Source organism: Phalacrocorax carbo, chromosome 9 (genome assembly GCF_963921805.1).
Source record: "Phalacrocorax carbo chromosome 9, bPhaCar2.1, whole genome shotgun sequence".
In the NCBI taxonomy this organism is placed as follows: domain Eukaryota; kingdom Metazoa; phylum Chordata; class Aves; order Suliformes; family Phalacrocoracidae; genus Phalacrocorax; species Phalacrocorax carbo.
The window spans coordinates 8,105,538-8,130,227 of record NC_087521.1 but is presented as its reverse complement, the minus strand read 5'-3'; the positions used below and the strand labels follow the sequence as shown (position 1 = coordinate 8,130,227).

Sequence of the window (24,690 nt, the reverse complement as noted above, 5' to 3'; positions counted from 1 at the left end):
TATGAGCTCTACACAAAAAATCGTGTGCTTGCCTGTGAAACCTTTTGTGTCATAATACATCATCTTTGGCTGATATCTCTCCCTCATACGGCTTTGTGACCTGATCTGATCGTCTTTGTTACGGACACATAACAGACAACACCGATGCATAAAAAAGTGAACAAACAAGTAGGAAGTCACCAATCATATGGGACTTATAGATGGAAGAAAATGTTGCCCTTATTCAAACTATTTCATATGGTGCATATCTGTGGCCTAGAAAAAGTGTATAAACATCGTTATTTGCATTTGAAACAGATAAAAACTGTCTGTGTTGATTTATGTTTTAAAAAGTCTTTTGAGAGGTATATATCCGATTGAATGCTTGGATTCTATTTTTAAAGCGATTTAATGCTATGCTTGCATTACAATAAACATTTCAGAGCAGAGCTCCTGATGTCATTCATGTACAAGGTGCCAAATCTGGCATCTTATACAAGGTGTTGCAATGATTCTCCTTGTTAGAGATACAGTAAGAATGGAGAAGGCTTTGCCATTGTAGCTGAATATACAAATGGTCCCAATTCATTTCAGGGAGTAAATTAAACAACAGCTTGGTGAAATCCACCACCACCACCAAAAAAAAATAAAATTATTTGAGCAGACCTGTGTAATTTTAGTCCCCAAAATTAAGTAGGAGTAACCCCACTATTTGTTAGAACTAAATCTTCAGTATAATTTCAAAATCTTTTGAAGGTCTATATGTAGAGGGAAGATATAAATGTATTTGGGAGTGGGGCGGTTTTAGCTTTAGGAAACACTATGGAGAATTGTATTGATATCGGGTCATTACTCCTAAATGCAAAACAAAACCTCCCAGCAAATGTGGAAAGAATCCACACCAATTCTTGTTAAGGGAAGCTACATGCCTCTCTGGCACTTTATTGTCATCCAGGTTAATTTTCATCCATTTATTTTCATGATACATACATAATACAAGTAAGATTGTCGAGCAGTAAATAATAGTTACATTGCATGTCTATGCTGAGGTGCTGAAAAGTAACTTTCTTTAAAAGCATTATGCTAGATTTGCTAGATGTATTTGGCTAGATTGCCAAAAAATGGGAATGTATGGGCATGAGATGGGAAGACTGAAGTAGGACTCGGGCCCGATAGCCCTCAGGCTTTTGGGGATGTGTCTGGTTTCACAAGATAAAGATCATGCCTGCATTGCCAAACCAAGAAAGGCAGCCTATGCGATTATGAGAAGGAGCGGGGATAAGTTCAATATAACATTTTAAAAATGTAAAATTGGGTCCTGCTTGGTTTTCAGAAGGGGAAAGGCACTGGCAGATACAGGGAAAGCTACGAAGGTCATAATTAGAATTTCAAATTCTTGTGGCAATTGAACTACCTAGGGGTTTATAATTCTAGAAAGAACATTATGATGCATTGGTAGATTAAATATGCAGACTTTTGGATGCCTTTGAGGGAGGGCATGCGTGTCTCTGACACATGACCACACTAAGGAGCAGAATATAGCTGAATGTTGCTGAAAATTACTTGAGATTTCTATGTGGAGTAGGGTCACTAAACCATTTCCAAACAAAACAGATGTGGGTCAAATTATCTACTGATTCACTGCAATAAAATTATTTTCTCTCATCTCTGAAGTTATAGAGAAATCATTGTCACTGTGGCTAATTTCTCTGTCGCACTGGAACACTGAGCAAGCTCGACTTCCGATGAGCCAGAGCCAGGCGTCAGCAATGAGTAACAACTCATGGCTCATCCAACCAAAGAGAGCGAGTAGGTCTCTCCACCGACTGTTGGTAAACAAGGGATAGGAGGTTGTTTTGGCCCAACACCTTTTATTTCAGATGTGAAGAACTTAGCTGACAGTTTTGAGGTTAGTTCTTATGTACCTACTTACAAACCTTTTACTCTTAGGATTGCTCCAGTCAACGCACTGGGCTCACCATTAAGCAAGTCCATTTTGGACTATATCATTTAAGTGAAAAGGAAAGTGCTGCACTTTTTTCAACTCTAGTCATGGCGCTTCATATGCAGGGTAGTGCCAGATCTGCAACGGTGAATGACAGCAGCCTTCCCGTTATCCAAAGTACTGATGTATTTTGGGAAAAAGCTGCTATTTTACATTCCATTCAGATTGATGTAAACACTGTCAATTGTAGCAAAGTTTTCTCCTAACATAGGAAAGAAATACTCACTTGTATCAGATAGCATTATACCAGTAAGGGCATTTAAATCAAGTAGTGGTCCCCAGGGGTTTCTTTCTTCCTCATTCTGATTATTTCTTTTTATTGTTACTTTTTAAGTGGCCAATTCTGAAAAACAAAGGCACTAAATTCATCATTAATTCACAAAATAGCCATCTAAATATTCTAAAACCTTCAAATTAAAACAAAAAAGCAAGTGAAGGGTTACTGTTTCAAACTGTGAAGTACTTCTTAAGTGACAAGTATTTGCAAACATTTGTAAGAGTTGTCTGTACTTCCTGACAGGCAGACGTGCCAATTTTCCACAGCTGAAGACCAGACTCCTTGTTTTCTTCCTGAGAACAAGGACAGCACTTGAAACTCAGCCTTGTGCTGCTTTTTCTTACCTAGCTGGGAAGGTAGATCCTGAGACAGAAGCTGGAGCTGGAGTGCTGGAGGCCAGCGCTGCCTGCCAGTCCTGGCTGTCCGTCAGGCTGTCCAGTGCCGTCAGGCCAGTCAGCCCTGCCTGAGGCTTATTAACGAAGTGGAGGCTAGGAAAGGTCCAAAACTCCCTGGTCCTGCATGCAGCCACCTAAACTATTGATTAGCAACGTGAATGCTGCTGGTACTATTTCACTTAAAAGCCTTGCTGAGCCAGGCATAACCCCCCCTTTAAGCGCAGGCCTTTGCAGGCCCTTTGAGGATGTGAAGGGCGTAGCGACAGATTATAAATGGAATAAGCTTGCCAAAGCGCCAGCTTACTTTTAACATTGGTTGCCTCTAGGTAAACCGTGGAGAGCCGCCTTGTACAACCTTCTACGTTCCTAATGCCACAAGAGGTAGTCGGGGAAAGGGCCACGTAACAAAAACCAGCAGGCCGTAACTCAGGTTGTGTCAGAAGGGAAGCAGCATAAGTACACTGTTACGGAGACAGCGTGGTAAATCTGAGATTTTCACGGTAACAGACAGCTTTAGGACTACTAATACAACAAAAGCAGAAAATGAGTTTGCAGGGAAAAGAGAAGAATGTTTCAACTACTAAAATTGTATTTATTCTTTTTTTTTTTAAACAAACAAAACCTGACTTGACCAGTGCACGCTCACAACAGATCTGACGATCCAGCTATAAAGCAGGGCACAAATGAAACCTGTCTCCAGAGGCAGTATAAAGACTGCCAATTAAGTTTTTGAACATAGCCATCAAAGCAATTTCTGCTCTCCTCACATAGTTTACTGAAACTTTGCAAATTTTGTAAGCTGTGTTTTAGGAGTGCTTCTGTTTTAGCTAGGCAGGGTCCATCATATCACAGGCTGCCACAAGATCTGGACAAGAAGTCAGCAGATTTTTCAGGAGTCTACTGTCAGCTGCAAGGTTAAACCTCTTTGGAGAGGAAGCACAGTTTTCTTGGGGATGGATTATTTCAAGCTCCTGGAATGAACTCCCACAGGAAGCAATAAACACCTTAAATGTCACTTTCTTTTCCAAACGCACTTTGACCTTGTTTTTACTAACAAATATAGTATATATAGGGAACTAGAATAACAAAACTGCATTTGACACAGTGAGTCCTTGCTGACTGAAGTATGGGAGGGTGCTCATGTACAACAACTATAATTAACACCACAATAAATATATTTATTGACTTGGCAAAGTTAGAATTTTATAGTAGTAATGTGGAGTAGCTTACAACACTCAGCTGAGATAATCAAATAACATTATTACTCTTCGGATACATGGTCTAGATTATGCATAATTTTTATTGTCATACTTCTAAGGAAAAGACCAATTGCATTTCTTGTATAGATGTGCTGAAAAAAATCTAGCTCGGGGAAAAAAACGTTGCTGAAAAATTTACAGTAAGCCAGTAATTCTTATGATCTCACAGTTTGTTAGTAAATGCACAAGTGTTTTCTTTTCACTTTTTGAGTATGTTAGGCCTGATTTTTGAAGACATGTTATTGCTTCACTAGGAGTAGTGGTGTTTTCAGAGGGGACATTTCTAGAGGCAGAGACATAAATCTATGAAGAAATTTTGTTACCTCCTCTCAATTCCTGTACGGGCTCTCCAGAGCTATCATTACTGGCAAACTTAATTATGCCATGAGATCCTTTAAAGTACTAAACCACCCCCACCTAATGCAGTTGTTAAAAACTGTATTTTAAGTATGTGACTAGAAAACAGTTAAGAGCTGTTCTGTGAGTATGACTTGGTTTCTTCCCAGACATAACATTCAAAGCAGTTACAATAAAAAGTGCAGAAGAAAATTATTAAAGATTTTACAGTTTTACAGTTTGAAACTGTGACTATGTAGGCAAGCAATTTTCTCTTAACCTTAAGAGAAAAGCTAAATTACTGTATCAGAAACTTGTACTGAAGGTAGCTTCAAGTACATCTTTGGACCATCAAGCAAAGACTCCACAAATCTAAGTACATGTATAATGACTTTGGTAAAATAAAAGGGTAAGAACTAGAAGTAGTAGTTCTCTTGCAGTAAGAGTATTTGTCTGTGATCCTAAAAGACAGTTTTGTCCTTTTCAATTTTGTTAAATAAGGATAGTCTGGCTTTCAACAACACATCTCCTAAAGACAGACTCGGTCTTTTCTTCAAGCTATTGCTTTTTTTACTGTAACAGAAACTATATGTAAGGACTTGAAAATGCTATGCTTTTCAGCCAGCTCTGTCATATACCATAGCTAATACTGCATTTAGAATACAGTAATGTGAAACTGACCCCCACCAAAAATATAGCAGGTTTTAAGGTTTATTTCTGAAATGTTAATATACACCATATTAATGAAACGGGTTTAAGTTTTAACATAATGACAAAATTGTAGATATGAAGATATCTGAATGTTGTAACAATTCTCTGTTGTCACACTGCCATCCAGGTAACGGTGCTTCAGTCTTATTTCTGGCCAAGTTGGGACAGCTAAACATGAAGAGACAGAAAACCATTAGGTTGCTAATCTTATTCTTTCAGTCAAACTAATATCCAGTTCATACAGTATATATTTCTGTCTATGAAATTTGTCTCTTACACCAAAATGATGCTGGTCATAGAGTATTTAATGCATACTCTCAATGGAGAAGATCTGAGGTTCAAATCTTAAAATTTGAATAAATCTCAGAGGGAGAGGTGCAGCCTGCGCGCTCAAGTCGACAAAAAAAGTTAATTAAGCTGACTGAAGAGTTTGAAGCTGATAAGTACCCTTTATCTCCTTCAAGTGCAACAAGAATTAATTTAGTTCTTTAAAATGTAGTTTTGAGTAACAATTTATTCTCATTTTAGTAGGAAGTAAAAGCATAGGTGGTGACAGCTACTGAAGGCCTGTTATTTACTGACCACCGTGAATAATTTTGATTTTGCATTTGTATTGGAATGAGGCACAGAGAAGTAATGGTGATGATAATATTTTTAAGAGCACTGAAAGACTGATTTTAGTATAGGTATGGACAACACCTAGCTCCCACTAGGCCACTATTATAAATAGCAATATTTAGGACAAAGGTTTAAAAGATCACGGCTGAACAGCAGTGTTTTACTTGTCGAAGTTGCTAGGATAGCCTGGAAAGACTATCTACTGTTTGTGAAAGTATCGAGAACTGAGTCTTTTTTTCAATAGGATTTATGTTAAGACAATTATTATGAACTTGTTCACCTGCATTCCCTGTGATGTCACATTGACAATACAGACTCTCAAAAGTTAATGAAAAGTAATGACTCCAAACACCCGTTTCCATGAATTGACAATAGATAACAAGAACATGCATTAATCTTTCATAAATCAGTTTGGTTTTTTGTAAAAATCCATGGAGAGATGTCAAGGTAATTAAGTCAACACACAGTTATAGAAGTAATAAATATTACAGAGGTAATCAAAGGTACCTACCTGTTTTATAAACTGTGTAGCATTAAAAAGTTCACTGCAGCCATACAGGACATGTTTGCCTTGTTTACCCTAAAAAAAAAGAAGACGGGAAGAAATCTAGTATTTAACAGAGTAGCAGAAGTGGTTTTAACTAATTGTATTAAAAAAAAAAAGTCTTGATGATGTTGAAGTCCTACACATTTGGCTGGAAAAAGGATAGTTGTTCTACCAGAGAGCAAAAAAACATGTAATTAGACCAAGGTGGAAAATGGGAGACCAGAGGCAGAAAGTAAGTGGAAATACTGGGGCATTTTACACATTTAAACTTACTAGAACATTAAGTTCTCTGATGTATCTACGAAGCCATGGGGAAACTAACCACCTCACTTGAGCAAACCCTACCCTGTAAAATAACTGGGCACTGTGCTAAAAACAGTAACACCTTATTTACTGTTTCTGTTGTGTTAGAGCCTGAAAAGTTCCATCTGTAAATCAATCATTCCCATATGATGACGACGCTAAAGCCAGCATTTTTTTTGTAAAGGGATTCTGAAACAAAATATTCTGTTGATTTCAGTCTGATGCATAATAAACCAAGTTTTCAGTTTAACAGTATTCGCCTGGCAGTAAGGCTACCAAAGTGCTATATCGGCATTTTGGAAGTGAGAACCAGTTCAATACATAGTTTCAGATCGCTTTTATTTCAGAGTTGGGCTAATAATCCCATGGTTCCTCAAAGTTCAAGCATAGGCTTGAGAAATCTGGTTCACTGACAATTACCTTGCATTTTCCTGTATTAGTTAAGTAAAACCTAACAGGCCTGGCTTTGATCTAAACTGGGATTTTGACAGATTCCAATTCTAGCAGTATGACTGAACAGCATTTGTTTCTGTCTAGTACAAAATAAAAAAAATTATACAAGTAATTGTGAAATGGGACTGTTGCCTTCTGGGCAGCTCCAAAAGACATTAATGTACACTTCCAGTCTGTCATATATGTTCTTCTAGAAGTGTAACTTTTAAAATGTGTATGCTTTTAATTAAAGTTAATTACTTAGTCCATTCAGATAAAGAGCTAGATTTCCAAATAAGCAGTTTCAACTTGGCTCCAATAATTAACAACCGAAGAAAAAATAACCTCAGTATTCTTCCAAGTCCAGTACTTTTTAATGACTGGAAAACTATGCTGGATTTAAATTTCTTCTTATAAATGATAACGTCTTTCACAGGTGGATTGGAACAGATTATTAAGCAGTACCTTCCTAACCTTCTACAAAAGGAAATTAAAGGACATGCTAAATACTTTTCTACAAAACAGTGCGCTAGCCTCCTCTCGGAGGCTCCCTATGGCTTGCGATTTTGATGACACACTTTCAGCATGCTGAATTTAACTGTGCCTTAAAATAAATATATTGGCCAAATCTGCCTTACTGACATTGTAACTATTTGCTTTTTCGTGATGTGAATTAGTCTGTTCTAGCACAGAACTGCAAATAACTGGATTTGAGGGTTCCTCTTAATTCTCCTACAAAAACCCCAGAATGTCAAAGCTGAATGAACATTGCTTCCTGTTTTAGAAAGTTTTAAAATACTTTCTCTGTGCTTTCAGAGGCAAACTGGCAAAACAGATAGTGCTTAGAAAAATAAAGCAGTGAATAAAATCTTTGTAGTATCTGCTTTCAAGAACAGAGCTGTTGATTTTTCTCTTTTTATTCTGGAGGAAGACTGACTGAATATCAGAATAATTAATAAGCTACATCTGTTGAAAGAACAGATGCTGGAAGCGTACCACATGGAAAAGCAAATTTTATTGGGTAAGCCTGTAAGAGTCACCTGGGAGAGCCAGACAAGTCTCTGGGGGGTGGCAGGCAGAATTAAGGTGTTCATTAACCTTTCTTGTGTTTTGAAGAGCAAACAGCTAAGTGGAGTAAAGGTGAGGGAGTCTTCCCTCTTGGGAGGTCATCTTCCACTGTTCAAGTGCGCAGTCTGGTTGGAGAAACATACAGCACCCTTCAGTTGTGACAACTGATGGAGAAAACTTGTCCATGTGTTCCAGAAGAAAAACCATGTCCACTTCTGGCTCTCCAATAAGATCTAACAGTATCATTTCTGTAGGTTTCAGTTTCCTCTGCCCGCTCCAGCTGTCTACCAGATGACCTCCTGTTTGCCCTCTTACTCCTCCGAAACTCCAGCTTCCTGCCACTTGGAAGGGCTGAGTGTTTAACTTGTCATCGTACAAATGCTCTCTATATGCACCTATATACATATATGTATACACAGCAAAGCTCAGCTCTGTCAGTATGCAGCTACATATCGGAGAAGCGTAGTAGCCTCTGTAGGATTCAGGGGCTTATTTTAATAGGAAGTAACAAATATACACCACAAATACCCATGCATCTTTGGAATTGATCTAGCACCTGAAGTGGCTTCGGGTAAACTAAGGAGCAAGCCAAAAGTTTGTCAATGTGCTCTGCTACAGGCAGATGCCCCACTGAATGCTATGATTAGTTATCAAGAATAGTGATAAGTGCTAAGCTGAGCCTATATAATTTCTTAACTACATTCCTCTTCCTCTCCTTTTCCCTATCCAGACCAGCTCTGTTCCAAAATGTCTGCCTGTTAGAGGGGGAAAACAACTCAGCTCACATGTTCTGACTTAACGTTCTTCAATATTTACCTGGACATAAAATTCTCAGGTGCTTGTTTTGTAGAAGTGTTTTTCAGTTACTAATGCTCCATATTTATTCTTTTGTGTCAAAAGCCTCCATCCAGTCTACCACAGGACAGGATAATCATACCATGAATGAGGTTCAGCTCAGGAAGGAAGAATGGTACGTTGCTGCTCTTAAATAATTTATTACCTACTTCAAAAATGTTATCAAGGTTCCTTATGTAATTATTTTTTTTTTTATTTCTGGAAAGCGCTTGAATCCCACCCCTGCCCCCAAGAACTGCAATGATGTAGTTACTTTTCTCCATCCCAATTTTTGGTATGCATGAGTTTGCTGCTAGGCTGGACAGCTGGAAATAGAAAAACTAAATCTGTTTTACCAGCATTACATAGTTTGTGACATATTTTCTTCTTTGTGCACATGACACCTCTTATGATTTCTACACAGAAGCAAATGATGCAGCATAACAAGAATGAGCTTCTATTAACTCATTAGAAGTTTTCACTAAATGTGGGTAAATAACTGCTTAGATATTGATGCCAACCTGATCTTTGCTTTGACAGATAGCATAGTATTTGTACTATGCTGGTTTCTGAAACAACAGACTATGCTCAAGTAAGGTTGTAAAACAACATACTGCTAGCTGTAGGCCTTGCTCTGAACTGACTTCATGTTGCTAAGTTGCATACAAAAAAAGCACTGAGGTATCTCTTTTGTGAGACTGATGAAAACTAGAGAATTCTGAGCAGTTTCTCACTTTCGAGGCTATGATACGCTATAGCTGCTTTATTTAACAACAGCAAATGAAAACTAGTAACAGGACTCTAAAATAATATGAACAGCCAAACTGACAGCATTTGATGTATCAGTACAGAAGACAGGTTAATTCAGTTAGCTACATCTGCTGACAGTTTTCAACCATGTTAGTGTGTACGAAGACAAAATAAAGCAGAGTGCAGTTTGTTTACTCAATTCAAAAGTGCAACATGAGCAAAAATACCATAAACAGTAACTCCTTGTTGGTCTGAATTAATAATCCATATTTTCTACTGGTTTCTTATGTACTTTTTCCCTAGACTCTGTGTTATAATAAGGATAAGTCTAAATTCATAGACTTAATCTTCTCAATACTCAATGTTTCAGAAAACCTGCTAAAACTGGTTTCTATCAGTAAGTTATAGACTATAACTGACAGAAGTGCACATACCTTTATGTAGTCAATAAGATTTTGATATTCAATATAGTTGCCTCCTCCAACCACAAACACTATTGCCTAAAAGGCAATAAACGCACAATCAGAGTATGCATTCAAATTCTTAACAATTCAGTAGTAAAATATATATCAAATCATTAAACCTACAGCAAAAATCATCCTAATCACACTGCAGTCTAATAAGAACTGGATACAGAACCACTAGCTTCCTACCTGAAAGAAGATAATAAAAGAGTTTTAGTAGGATGCAGAATAAGAAGCTGAGAGCTTTTAACGTGTCACTATCTTCTACTAAGAAATATTTGAAACATATGCTGTTTCAACATGTTACTTTTTTGTGCAGAGATGGCTCCAGTGTCCCTAGGAACAGTTAAAATATTTCCATGGATGCTGAAGAAGTAATTTGGGACACAAATAAAATACTTCTCTTATAAAGGAAAACACTTTTTCATTATTTTTCCCCCTCCCACTTCCTACTGGTAATAATCTATAATATTACAGGTAAAGGTCATCAGTATGTTCTGGGCTATGTTTAAAAGAGAACAATTAATGAATAGGAAAAGGAGACTTAATACTTAGATCATTTTTGTTAACATTCACTATCCAAAATTGTTTGACTAGACTGTATGAATTTTATACAGACTTTGTTACTACTGACATTTTTGCTATGATCATCTGCTAAGCACGTATATGACACCACATGGTACTTTTTTTGTTGAGGAGGATAATTAGGACATTTCAAGAGAAATCTGAGACATTTGTTTATTGCCAAGGCAAAGATTTTGCTTATGAAACTTGGTAGTAAGATCAGATAAGTAAGACTTTTAGTATTTGCAAATATTTATGTTGAAAAATACTGAAAGTTACTGGCATTTGTATAAAATGACATCATTTGTTGTTTTGCTCCTTTTCTTTAAGTGCAGTGACTGTTTAAAATACCGTCACTTAAATTGGTGGCCAACGCTGCTGTTTAAGGCCAGACAAGGGATTAAATCTAGAGAGCATTCTAAAGATCTGGTATAAAAATGGGGGTTTAAAATTGCTGAGTACCCAATTATGATATTAATAAATCCCTGTAATTACCTCCAGAAGAATTTTCTACATTTTTTCTCCAGTATTAGTTAATGCTTACATAGTGCTTTGAAGATGAAAAGACTTTTTCAGAGTAACAGCTAATTATAATTAATACTAGATATAATTAGTTTAAGTGGTTTTTGCAAACAAGACCTCTCGTTTTCTTAATCATGATCATCAGAAATGACTGGTGCTTCAAGATTTTTAACACATGAACATTGAAAAATAATTTCTATGTGACTTACCTCCTGGAATGGATTTTTATTTCTTGGAACTGAGCTATAAAAAGAAACACAAATCAACTACAACTTCAATTTTATTAGACCTTAATATAAACATGCCAAATAAGTATCATGTATGCATCATATTTATGGAACACTATATAATATTATATAAAGATAGAACTAGAACAATAATTGCCTTTCTGCACTCATTCGCCAAGTATTTTATTTAAATGAGTTGTTATGGAAAATCGTTCATTCTACAGGACTGAATGCATGAGTAAACAGCAGTTTTACTTCATCAGTTTTAAGGTTGCTGTCTGAATCATAAGCTTTATGACAACACTTCTTTTACAGCTTAAAAGCTCTAACTATAGTGCTGCTACTAGGAGCAAATACAGTGAGTAAAAAATTTCATCAGCATTAGCACAGTTCATGACAATTACAGTAATCCTGCCTGCTGGAACCTTAACCAGGCAAGCCAGGCAGTTTGCAAGGCCTGCATATATATAGTTACTGGTGCTTCAAAATCCCAGAAACTACTACAGGCAGCAGGTATGTGTTCTGCTGCCAGGTGTCACAGCAACAACATTAGGATTAAAATGATTTAAGGAGGAAGAGGTAAGTTACAGTTTGGGTGGTACAGACTCTTCCTCTCCATTTGAATATACAGTCCCAGCCACGGGGAGGCAGGGAGAGGGGAGAAACCCCCTTTTCTGCATCACCTTGCACCTTCAGGAGGAAGGGAAGAAGCAAAGAGAAAGCTCTGAAGGGTCAGTCTGGCCTCCTGCCCTTTGCTCACATGCTACCACTACCGTCCTGCCCCGTACTGACCTGCAACCCCAGGCTGCATCTTATGCTCTAACACAGACTAAAAGCACTGCATTATTCTTTTCAACTCACCTTTTCCCTTATTTCAAGAAGTCTTCTCTGAGTGATCAACAATCGACTCAACACAGATTCCAGTATATCATAAAAATAGGTTTTAAGAGGGAATGGCTATCTCTAAGATGTTGTTTTGATCTGTCATAAAAACTACTGACTGCCCGTAAGTAGAACCGTTACCCCAATTCTCTTGTCATTTGAATAGGATATAACAAATCCACATACATTTTGTCATCCTTTCAGAGGGCAAGGCCTGTTTATACTTGATGTAGGCTTTACACAGGATATAAAGATACTGTTTTGCTAAGACTGAATTACAGTAATGCAGTTCCTACATGATTTTAAAAATAGCAAGTATAAACGCCAATATTTCTTAAAACAGAACTGGGTTAGAAAAAAAATTAGTAACTTTTAAATATAATTCCATTAATTATGCTATTTGATGTAGTTATTTTAAGCTAGTAATATTCTGTCAAGCCAGCTAACCTATGTTTTTTTATCTTCTACATAAATAAATAGGATTAGACAAACCCCTGTATGGCTATACTAGAGTTTTGCTGTCATGCTCAAATATGATTTAAGGAATATAACTTGAGTTTATATACAAAACCCAAACAAACCCCAAACCAGAAATTAAAAGTTCTTCCCTGTGACGATTATCACAGCTACATACAATGGCACGCTTATGAACTTCTGTAAATGCATATCTTCACACTGCTTAAAGCAACCTAAGAACTACCTACAGTGGGTAAAAACGCACATTTATGTGAGAAAAACCCTTCGACTTTAATCAAACAAATCTTAGCACTTTTGCACAAAATCTTCCAAAAATGCTACAAAAGCATAACAAAACAATGAAAGTTGCAATTACAGTGAAACATAAAATACCAGCAATTGTCTTTTCTGGTGCTTTCAAAATTTACTTATCTTTGAAATTATATAGTCTGTAATAATACTTTCCAATAAAACATATATTTAATCTGAAATTTGTTTCCTATTACTACTTCTGCTGTCAGGAATATACTTTCCAAATTTCAAGAATAGAGGAAGCAGGGGCAGATTTTAACGCAAATAACTAAAACCAAGTCTGGACCTACTTTATCCATATTCATCCTGTAATAAAACCCTGCACTTAAATGAGCCAATTGTTTTCTCACAGATTCAATGACAATTATTTTTAGAAGGTATGTTCAAATTAAGTATCTTCTCTGTCTGGGATATTAGAGGTGAATTTATCAGCCACAGTTATTGGTCAAAAACATAAAGCAAAAGATATAAATTTATAAACCTCTAGCGTAATTTCCCCTCCTCTCTTTTACTGGCAAAATAAACTACATCCCACTCTCCCTTCACATGCACATGAATATAAAATGTACACCTGCCTATATATGAGAAAATGCAGTCAATTTTTACTGATTCTTTTTTGCAAAGTTATTAACAAATTACTAAAGAAGGGTTGCATTCAAATTAAAATTTTAACTGTTTAAAAACAAAAAAGAAATTTTGTTGCAGTATCTGATGACTATTTAACTTAAGAGAAAAAGCACAAAATTTCAAAGAAACCAAGCAGTACAACTATAAAGAATTCTAACATTTAAAGAATTCTAACATTTATTATTGCTAAATCCTAGTACACATTCCTGTGACGGAACAGATATAAGTATTAGTGGCATGTTCAGTCACTGGAACAAAAGATATTTTTTTTCAGTGTTATAAAAATTTGTCCAGTTGATCCAACTACCTGTTGTGAATTCCTTCAACACCAACTGTTTTGACTTGGAATTAATGATTAAAATTAATTACTTGTAGTCAGCATGTAAAATAAAACCCGATTTCTTACATTAGCTTTTTCACAGGGTACAAGCAAAACTCCTAGAGGACTCACCTGTCACTGCCTCGTAGCATCTTGGGGTCAAAATACCGGTAGTCATCCGTCTCCTATTAAAAAGTACATTTTTATCTCAAAAGATTGGAATTTCAGCTTACGAATTTCTGCTTGTATCTATTACATTAAACATCATTCAAACCAATGTAATTTCCTATTTAGCAGTCACATTGTTCAAAATTAATTGTGGTGTCCACTAATATTTATAGTATTTGTACATAACTGAACCAGTACAGAATAAACAACTGTGAGAGCGCTATGAAGGGCGCTACTGAGCTTTGTTTTTCTGGTTCATCTAAAATTCACTATTACACACTTTCCAAAAATCGCACTGGTTGCATAATAAATCCCAAAAGAAAGGCAGTATGCAGAGTCAAAAATTAAGGTGTTACCAGCGTTAGAGGAACATCACATGGTTAGTTACGAATGCTAAAATTTTCCAAGTTACAGAGATTTGCTACTGATTTAATATTCTAAAACAAAACATTTCTATGATAATGAAGGCTAAATAATAGATAGATGAAAATCTGCCTCCCTTTTCATTTCATGATTTATGACTACTATTAAACCAAAATTAAGCTCTAGAAATGAGTTCCACAAGAACTTGAAGTCTGACTGGCTAAACTATACAAAAATGTTTTTTCCTTCACACAGAACACTGAGGCACTTTCAATATTTTTGTTGGCAAAAAGCAGAATTTTTGTCAATTGTTACGGGTGAAAAACAAAACTTCTCAGTAACTCCTTCTGACAACTGCTTGGCTTTCTTCTGTTTCTATACTACATTTCATCCAGGTACTGTGAAGTTCAGTTTGTGGATAAACTGCATGCAGGACTACGGCTGATTTCATCTGGGTGCTTACATGCAAGATCTCTGTGTTTTGATGATTCTGTAGAGCAGAAGTAATTCTTCTTGAGTAGTAGACAGATTATCTGGGGAATTTATTAGAGCTCACAAAGCATAACTATCTCTAATACTACAAAATATTTAGTATACATGTGGTGGTTACACACACAGAAAATAAATCTATTTGATATTAAGGACTTTTATGTAATTACATAAAATAAGTCTCTTATCCTCAAGTTTGGCTTTTTCAAAAATTTAATTTAGATCTAATTTCACATTGAACCTCTGTAAAATGCTTTTATACGCTCCACCAGGAATTTCAACTGCATTTGTAAAGTCTGCCAGCATTTTTGATTTTGGCAGCCTCGTACATAAAGGTGGTGTAGAGACTTTGAAGTAATGAAAGAGCTGGGAATGGACAGATATTGGTAGACTGAAACTGAGAGGTATTTGAGAAGCCTTTAGCTCAGATAAAGAGCTGCGGCTTCCCTGCTTGGTAGAATGAATTACAGATAAATGCCAGAACTAAAATCAGAGTTTTAAAAACAGCGTTACAAACATTTCCTCCTGAATGTATTACTGCTGTGTATTTTCACTGTGGGCTTCTGTAAGTAGACACATGAAAAGTGGTAAAGCAATAGAAATGCGATAAGCTAGCTTTTTGTTGTTGTTGTTTAAATACACCATTCCTGCTGAAATCAGTTCCAAGGGTGCAGGGAAAGAAACCCTACTAGATTTTATTTGCTTTAAGAAACAGCCAATAAAAACAACAGAATAGCAGTTTCCTTACACACAAATGAATTTGTGACCTCCCCAAGCAATTCAAGAATAAAATCTGTACTTTTGACATAATAAATTTAATTTTCAAGTTTTCAAATTAAAATGGGAAAAGAAAGTCCTTGACTTTCAGTCTGTGTTTGTTTTTCTGCAGAAGCTAACATGACTGTTTGGACTAAGGAAATCTATTTTTAGAAGTTTTTCTTGTAATGCATGAAAGATAATCACACAGTATATCCTAAGCCTGAAAGATACCACATTTACTGAAAGGGATGATATTAAAGGTTTACTTATCAAAGACTGTCCTTACTCGAGAATCAAGCCATTTTGTGGAAGAACCTCCACAATTCTACAGTAAGTGGTGGTCAATTCCATACCTATGGGCTAAAATTTGTATAGACATGACAATGTGATATTTTGTGTGTGTGTGTGTTAGGAATATTTAAGGTTTTAATCTCTAGCAATATCAAACCAAAGCAACTCTGTTATTAGACTTACGAACAAAACATTCCTTTATGAAAACATAATCCCAAAAGCAACTGCTTAAAAACCTGCTTTGACCAATAACTGTTACTATTAAAGAAAAACAACTTCATCAAGAAGAAGTGTAACTATAGTTAAACAATCTAGACAAATCTAAAAAATTACAGGGTGGTATTATTGCCCATAAGAACTGTTCTATCTGTTCCTGCTTCTGAAAAACTTGGAAAACACAGGTTTAGACTCCTTTGTCCTTCCTGGTAGCCGTTTTTGCAAGACAAAAGAAGCAGCAGGGCCAAGTAACACACAAAGTGATTCACAGACAACCCTACAGAGTTTTGCACAGCATATCATTCTGAATAGGTTTAAAATTTCAACTGACAGTATTTGCGAACGTTGGTGGTACAAGTTGTACATTTCGTATATGTACTTTGTTGTTGCATTTCATATTTAGAAAATAATATAAATAATTTTAATAGTTGTTTGACTTCTCAATAATCTGTTCTAATCCTGCATTACAACTTTGGTCTGTATGTACATTTCATACACTGATCACTGTGGTTAGTAAGATTCAATGAACTATGAAGGAGATTTTTTTCTGTGTGGTTAAAAAAATAAAATCTTAAGCTCTTTTTTCCCCTCCCTTTGTATTTTTCTTGCAGTGAAACAGTCTTCTATTCTGGGGAACGGAAAAGAGCCTCAGTCATCAGAAGATGAACAGAGGCCACAGTGGTGTATTTCTACACATTTCCCTTTTCCAGATACAATTTCACTTCTGTTGATGGTACAGCAAGACTAAACATATTCCACAATGACTCTCCGGCTTGCTCCTCTTAGCTGAAACTTACGCAAAAAGTTGCTGTCCATTTTCCTGCGGGTTAGGAGGATCATCCTTTAGGGTTTGCCTGGTCTCCTATGACTTGAAAAGCAGGACTCCCTGTTTTGGGCCATGAATTCCAGTCTCTGACACAGCAGTGAAACACAAAGCCTCTGTCTGACAGACTGGCTCAATCTCTGCTTTTTCAAGTGAGAAGATCAATGTTTTCTCCAAACTATCATAGTTTTCTACTAAGTGAAATGTGACAATATTGTCAGCAAAAAAACTCCATATGACTTGTAAACTTTTCCAAATCAATCCCTAAACTTGTAGCCTGAGGAAAGTAGTGTTTATTTAAAAAGAAAAAAAATTATTTCATTTTTCACCTACTTGTAAATTATATGACGTTTTTAATCTCAGCTTTCTGTATTGTGTTCTGAGTGACCTCTACTGGTTGACTAGATAAAATTAGCCCTGTACATCGTTCCAAGTCTTGCAAATAGGGATAACAACCCACTGCCACTGAAAACAGTGTCATTTTCTTTGTTAGGAGAAAGCAAATTTTCTGCTAACAATTGTGTCATGTATTATCTATGAAGTACAGTTTAAGACAAGACAGGATTACTTGCATGTTGATCATTTCCATATTTTACCACTATTTATCTCGCTTTACATATAGGTAATACCTGAAGGTGAAAGTGGACTACGAAGAATGTTTTAAATCCACTAACCAGTGTGAGATATTACAATTTTATCTGCCTGACGCTGATGTCATTAAAACAGGAAGACTGATACGATGTGGCAAACATATTAAAGCTTTCTAAGTGACTGTTAACAGGTGATTTTTCAGAACAAATTTGTGTGCAGGATAGTTGTATGCAAGAGTTCTGAAGAAACAAAATACATAGTAAGAAAAAAGACTGCTTTGACTATACACTATGTGTAAAAAGGACTTAGGGCTCTTTTTAGCTGTAAATTCTAGCAAGTGTCTTGACTAGCTAAGATTTAAGTGTTTGAAAAGTTTGTAACTTATGTAAGTCTGAGTAAATTTTCACAGAAACAAGGGGAAAAGAGGACATTTCTGACACAAAACCAGCTCTGCTTGCAAACTGAAAGACTGCACAAGTACTGAAATGTTTTCCTCTAAATAGCAAGGCTTCAAAGGTGTCAGAAACGAAATTTTCTCTAACAAACCTCTCTATAACGACTTTACTTCTGAAATTGCACTCTTTTAAAAAAAATCACCTTGATGCAAGAAAATTCCAGCCCACAGTTTAACTTCTAGAAATTTAGCAGCAACAGAAACTCAGTATAGCACTACAGTAATAGAAGCTCAGAACAGGAAAAGACCTTAAAACCACTAGTTCCAGTAAGACATAATAAATTGTCGTTGCATAGAAAGTATTTTTACACAAAAAAAATCTTATGAAGTAGTTATGAAAATGATTCTACTCTTGAGATACAGCATGATTAGATTTAACTCCATTATCATGAAAAAAAATAGCCACAGCATATTACATATCATGGCCTCAAGATTTCATTTGTTCCACCTTTTTCCATGTGAAGGCAGTTATACTCACAGGGTTTGACTTCATCTCCATAAGGTTGTCCAATATACGTGTGACTGGTAGATTCTGTAAAACATAATGTGAAACTAATGGAATGCTGAAATACTTACTAAGGATTATTCACAGGGCACACTATTATTTATGAAATAGCTTAAAGAGCATTTGAAATACTACTTTAAACAGTTTTTCTATTTTGTAAAGGTTGAGCATTTTTATCATCACCTAAATTGCCTTTCTGTAGAGAAAATGCAAACATCTGAGGAGCATCTAGCTAGAGGATGAACAGAAAGTGCAAAAAAGTGTGAAGATAGGAACAGGGTTGTATTTAGGTATTACTGATATATGCAGACATCTGATGATGTATGAACTCTTATTAAAAAATACTTTGCAGTTTAGGGAAAGAATTTGAAAGCTGAAAATGAGAATTAAAGGTGTGATGCTAAAAAAGAACTAATGTTGTCAAAGAAATGGGTAAAAAATGCAATCCTGGCAACAAATGTTTAGATGAACTGGAAAGGAATAAACCAGGGTGAGATTCAAGATGACTTTTCCTGATTTAAGATGGGAAATATTAGCTTGGAGAAAAGATCTGAAGTATTAAACAGTCAAACCACTTTAGTTGTAATAAACTGAGGGACAGTTTACATAACAAAAGATTTAGAAATGTGTCTTGTTGACAGAATATATCAAAAAAGGACGATCTACAAATAACACTGAAAAACACTTAGTAAAAAATCAACGTACATCCCCAAATGACCAAATGAGAAATAAAAAGTTAACTTTAATAGAAATACCACAGACCTACATCAGGCTTAAAAATATGAGGAAGAACAGCATTTTACTTGGCTACCCCAAAACGCCTGGAGAAGGAATTAAAAGCCAGAAAAAAAATCCTGAAAACTTTGACATTGTGGCTTCTTACTCACTCAGAACCCAGAACAAAGCAAGCATTTTTGTCAAGGATAAGACTAACTTGTTAAAGCCACACATGTTAAAAGAAATGACAAAATGTTTAACACAAGAAAAACAGGAAGTCTCATTTAAAATATAATTATTATCTATTGTTACAAGTAATGGTTTATCTGAAGATCTCTCTAGAATATAACACACAGGCAAGCTCCATATTTAAAAGTTTCCTCAACTATATTTCATGACACAGCACTGACTTGTAACTGTGCGATGCAATTTGTATCTAGTTACAGTGGAATTCCCACAGAATTCACTTCATTGACTACTCTCAAAAAGCCAGAGAAACAATTTTTTAAAACTTTTATTTGATAACTGATACTTTTCATGCATAAATTATGCGTATAACAGGATGACTAAACAATGGTAATGATTAGGTTAACTATGTCAAAAAGATGCACATTTAATTAAAGATGAGATTTCATTTGATTTAGTTCTGATATGCTGTATTTCTAAATTCAATTCTGGTTCTTCCACTAATAATGATAATACGACAAACGATATTTTTCTTAGAAATTTTCGTGTCAAAGTATTACAGAATTAAGATTTTTAACTGTAAATATTTATTATCATCTGCTGAAAATGTGTATTGAGGAAAACAATGCGTCCTCTACAGGGCAACAGGTTTCTGGGAAGCACAATTCAAAATTTCAGCTACAATGAGTTATACAACCAGTGCCTTTTTTTTTTATTGTTTTGTTTTCTTTTGCAGGGTGTACACTGAAATTTTCATGCAAGTTATGCTCAGAAATATTTTCTAAAGTTAAGTACATATTAGAAGGTGGCCAAGTCATTATAAACACACTTTGATTTTCAAGATTGTGGTTGCTGTACATACTATACTGATGTGGGAAAACAGGGAATGCTTGAATTGTAACCAAACAGAGAATGAACACCTTCAGCCTTGCAATCACTCTGGAATAAATACATTTAACACATGCTGTTCTATATAAAGACACAAAGGGGTTTTTGTGTTTATGCAGGTCTAGTCTATTTCAAGTATTCCACAGCTGCTCTTCTTATAATGGTGAAATCAGCCTTAATCGCACATATTGGAGTCTAATTCCTTACAAATGGAAGTATTCAAAGAAAATTTGAACATTATTTGTTACTTGTCTACAACTGGAAGCTACAATGTCATAGATATACCCACCAGCAGAGGCTGATGGTTTCTTCTTACTGTCCAACTAATTTGACTAAGAGAGAGGTACTGAAAGTTCTTTTTCTAAATGTTCACAGTCCTCACATGGTAGACTTCACTAGTTTTTAAACTTACTTGTTGCTTCAGTACCAAGTTCTTCACTCCTTCCATCACAAACTGTGATCCTGTATTCATAACACGTGAAAACAGACTGCAAAACAAAATAAAGATGATGAGTAAGACCTTCTTTTAATATGCAGTCTTAAGCTTTATGCTGACATCCAATTCCTATTAAAGTCGATGGGACTTAAGTACCAAGGCATTCAACTTGTCATGAAATATATTCTTCAAACCACACGGCAACCAAGTGTATGGGAATACACCTATAATCTAGCAGTCAGATCCTCACCTATCAACAGAAGTCTTGAGTTCTAGTCTTTAATCCATTGAACAGTTTATTTTACAACTGTGCAAGGATTTGAGTGCTCCTTTCAAGCAGTTGTCCTAATTACCAGAGTTAACAGAGATGCTCAGTGTCTCCAGCCAATCAAACAGTAATTTTTCCAAGTGAGACAGCACTGGAACTCTCTCTAACCATACTGTGACACATTTTCCTTATGGCAGTGCATTCCTGATAGTAAAGGGATTCAAATCCTCTCAAGCATGGAAAGACCCAAGTTCCATATCCTGTACTATGTATGGGACAGATGTACCCTTAGCACAATCATTATCTGTTCATTTCATGTCTTGAAATAAATAACTACACCTTTCAACAAGCAGACAGATATCCAGCCCAGGACATCCTAATGAAAAAGTAGTGTTCTTGCATCCCTGATGGTCTCCAAGCCCTGGACAGAATCAGTTTTGAATACACAGGGATGTTCTTATCTTCTGCCGTTGACCAAATAAGGCTTAAAATGATGGCTGTCATATCCATTTCTTGGTGCCGAATTCTTCTTCTATGAAAGCCTGTACATTTAACGTGTGGGTGTAGATATCACCATATTAAGTTACTTTGTGGATTAGGTCACAGATCCCTTTATTTTCCTGTGTGTAAATCCTATGCACTGTTAAGAGGAGATGAGTGATTGTAATTGTCTGTAACTTAACACTTTTTACAAATAGGGAAATGTTTTATTCAGGGCCTTGTACGGCAATAATCACGCTTTCAGTACTACTAAAATAAGCTAAAGGAACACAAAGGCTTAAGAAACTTAATCAAAAGCGTACCCCAAAGGTTTAGCTGTAGTGTTTCCATAGCTGGTTGGAGCCGAAGCCATCTTAGTGAAAGCCCTGTGAAAGCAGGGAGAGAAATCAAATGCTTATCGCGTGGCACATACTGCTGTAGAATGTTCCACTCTGGTCATCTGAAAGTGAAAACAACTTCTGCTTCTCAAACTCTTTCAGAAAGTAACTATTTCTTACATGCATCTCTCCTGTCTGTAATTACAATAGTTAAGGAACTGAAAGGAATTAGGTTTTATACTTAAAAGACAATGGCTTTATTTTGATACCATGTAAAACTAGAATAACAGATAGGCAGCACGGCCCTTTGGTATGAACCAAAAAAACCTGGAGTCTGTACTAGTGCAACTTCTAATTTAATTCAGTAAATTGTTTTGGTCTTGGATCATTAAGTATACTACTATCTGTCATGTTCAATAGTGCTCTGGCATGACTGGAGTTTAGTTTTAAAATAAGATTTGCATGTGTTATCATAACAATGACAGCAAAAAATTACACCAGAATGAATTTTTGAGGATAATTTATGATGTACCAGAAGTAACACAATTCTTTGATGACAATGGTGAGTTCTGTAAAATTACCTAGTTATAGCCTCATGTAGGAGAAAAAAGAAATTACTTACTTCCATTGTTTTATGTAGCTCAAAGGAGCTAGATTACAACCTGCATCCGTCAATGCTTTTTTATACTGCTCCAAATCAATCTGAAATTATGGAGAATTGCAAAAGGTTGAAACCACTCTTAACTCTCTTTATGTGGAAAGACAAGATATCCTTATCTAAACATTAAATAAGCAGTGTAAAGTTATAGCATTGACCAAAGTTAAGAAGTACTTATGGGTCTTAATCCTATCTCCTACCAAGTATGAAAATGTAACTTAAAATGCAATTTGCTGTGAGCATCTCTCGTTAAACTTGACAGTATTTATGGAATTAAATCCTGTGCATTCTCAGATATGGGAACAGTTTTTGTATCAGCATCTTCAAAAAACCTGACTGAATACTGGTTTCTGTAGAATACCACAACAGCAAAAAATAGAAATGAAGAGGAGTTAATATATATTTATAAGGATACTATCTCTTTGCCTAACCCAACATATTTTTTTTACCACATAATATTTCTACAGTATAATAAAAATCTTTCTTGAAATAATCATTGTAAGGTCAAAAGAAATACTAGGAAATTGTTTCCTGGATTATTCAGATACTGGCACAAGAAGCATTTCTTCTTTATTCATCTTCTGGTCAACTGACCTGTCTATTTTTGAATATACAAGGACAGAGTGAAAAGAGTCATATTAACATTTTGTTTTATCTACTGCTATTGAGCAGTGGAGCAGAATAATAGGAAGTATGCCAAGAAGTGTCATGCAGTAACTCTGAATTATATATTTCAAAACAAAACTTTCCTTATTAGTCACTCATATCCTTTGAAATAGTAGCTAAAGCTTTGTGAGCAGATTCCCTGATAATACTACAAAATTTATTGTAAGTTTTAACATTTCCTGGGCATTTCATACTTTGCTTCAGAGAGAAGTAGAAATACTTATTTAGTACTGAGAAGATACAGAAAAATCCTGTGTGGTACAATTTGGTGTTGGAAGCTGTGAAGAATACACATACCTCTGAAGGTGCCTGAGCTGAGCTTATGTAATAGATAAGAAATAACCGCATTTTATCTTCTGGAGTTCCCGCTGCAGTGAAAAAGAAAAATTAAAAACCCTAAAATTGTAACTATGCCGCTATGTTAATTGCCCGTCAGTAATAATATATCTGTACATTCAGACCTTTAGTTATGACAATAATTGTTATCTATAACCATGGTCTTGTTCAGTGTATAAAATGGTAGAAAGGCATTTAGCAATTTTATTAAAAGTTGAGTCAGACAGGCTTCCCTTTTCCTTGTAGGGAATATTATTCCTCATATAACATACTAAATAAGTTATGCAGTAGCATTATGTCTTATTTTATGTGGGGATTGCAAGTATTAGCAGGGAGTAGATCCACGAAATAGGAGATCAGAGAAAAAACATAAAGTCAAAGTCACAGCACATTATTTTTTTAGCTCTATGATTTGTTTATGCAGCTCTGTGGCTGGCTGTACTGAAACACTTGAGGGCTGCAAAAGCACTTATGTGAATCTTTGATCGGGGAAATATGCCATACTTGCAACTTGTCTTCAGGAGGGGTTTCACCTCCTGAATCACCTTTTGTCACACCACTTGCTGGAGAAGAATACTGCTACAAATTCTTGGGTAGCATTATCAATGGCAATCAAAATTAATCTCTGCCAGATGAAGACGATGATGTGGCCATCTGTTACTTAGACTACAACCTACTATAATCAGATTTTGAACACCATCTACTTTTTTCTAGAAAAGAATCACTATTAGTAAAGACCACAGTTTCAAAGGAAGATTTCAGAAGTACACCTTCTCAGAACAAACATTTCAAATTTGTAATCCAACACTTCATTAAAAAAGCTTGATACCTTTTGATATAGTGTACTATTTCATAAAAATGCACTTACTTGTACTTTTGGGTAAGAAAAAGAGAATGTTTTCTGGTTTTTTGTCGTCCCCCCCGTATGGGATGTGGATCATGTCAGCAGGGGATCATCTAACCTAATTTGCAACTTTTTTTCATATGTGAGTATATATTTAGTTTAGTTAAGAGTAAGCACTGTCATAATGAACATTTACGAGTTGGTACAATTTTCTTCTGGGAAATAAGTTATATTAACCTTTACCAAATACCAGTAAGCCAGAAGATCAAGAACTGAAGAAACTTTGTATTATCTGAACCAAAAACCAGCTGTCAAGGTGGATACCCA

The 24,690-nt window shown here is 35.7% G+C and overlaps 1 protein-coding gene across 1 annotated transcript in view; it reads right to left on the bottom strand.

The window, feature by feature from the left end:
• Positions 1-3,813: 3,813 nt before the first annotated feature.
• SCFD1 (sec1 family domain containing 1) overlaps positions 3,814-24,690 on the bottom strand; it is a 52,812-nt gene continuing 31,935 nt past the window's right edge. Inside the window, exons 16-25 of the mRNA XM_064460192.1 lie at positions 23,481-23,551; positions 22,482-22,561; positions 21,845-21,907; positions 20,750-20,825; positions 18,520-18,573; positions 14,020-14,072; positions 11,274-11,307; positions 9,949-10,014; positions 6,092-6,160; positions 3,814-5,130 (exon numbers count right to left, since the gene is read on the bottom strand). Coding sequence (XP_064316262.1) covers positions 5,107-5,130; positions 6,092-6,160; positions 9,949-10,014; positions 11,274-11,307; positions 14,020-14,072; positions 18,520-18,573; positions 20,750-20,825; positions 21,845-21,907; positions 22,482-22,561; positions 23,481-23,551 — 590 coding nt within the window. The 3' untranslated portion in view covers positions 3,814-5,106. The remainder of the gene's footprint in view (positions 5,131-6,091; positions 6,161-9,948; positions 10,015-11,273; positions 11,308-14,019; positions 14,073-18,519; positions 18,574-20,749; positions 20,826-21,844; positions 21,908-22,481; positions 22,562-23,480; positions 23,552-24,690) is intronic.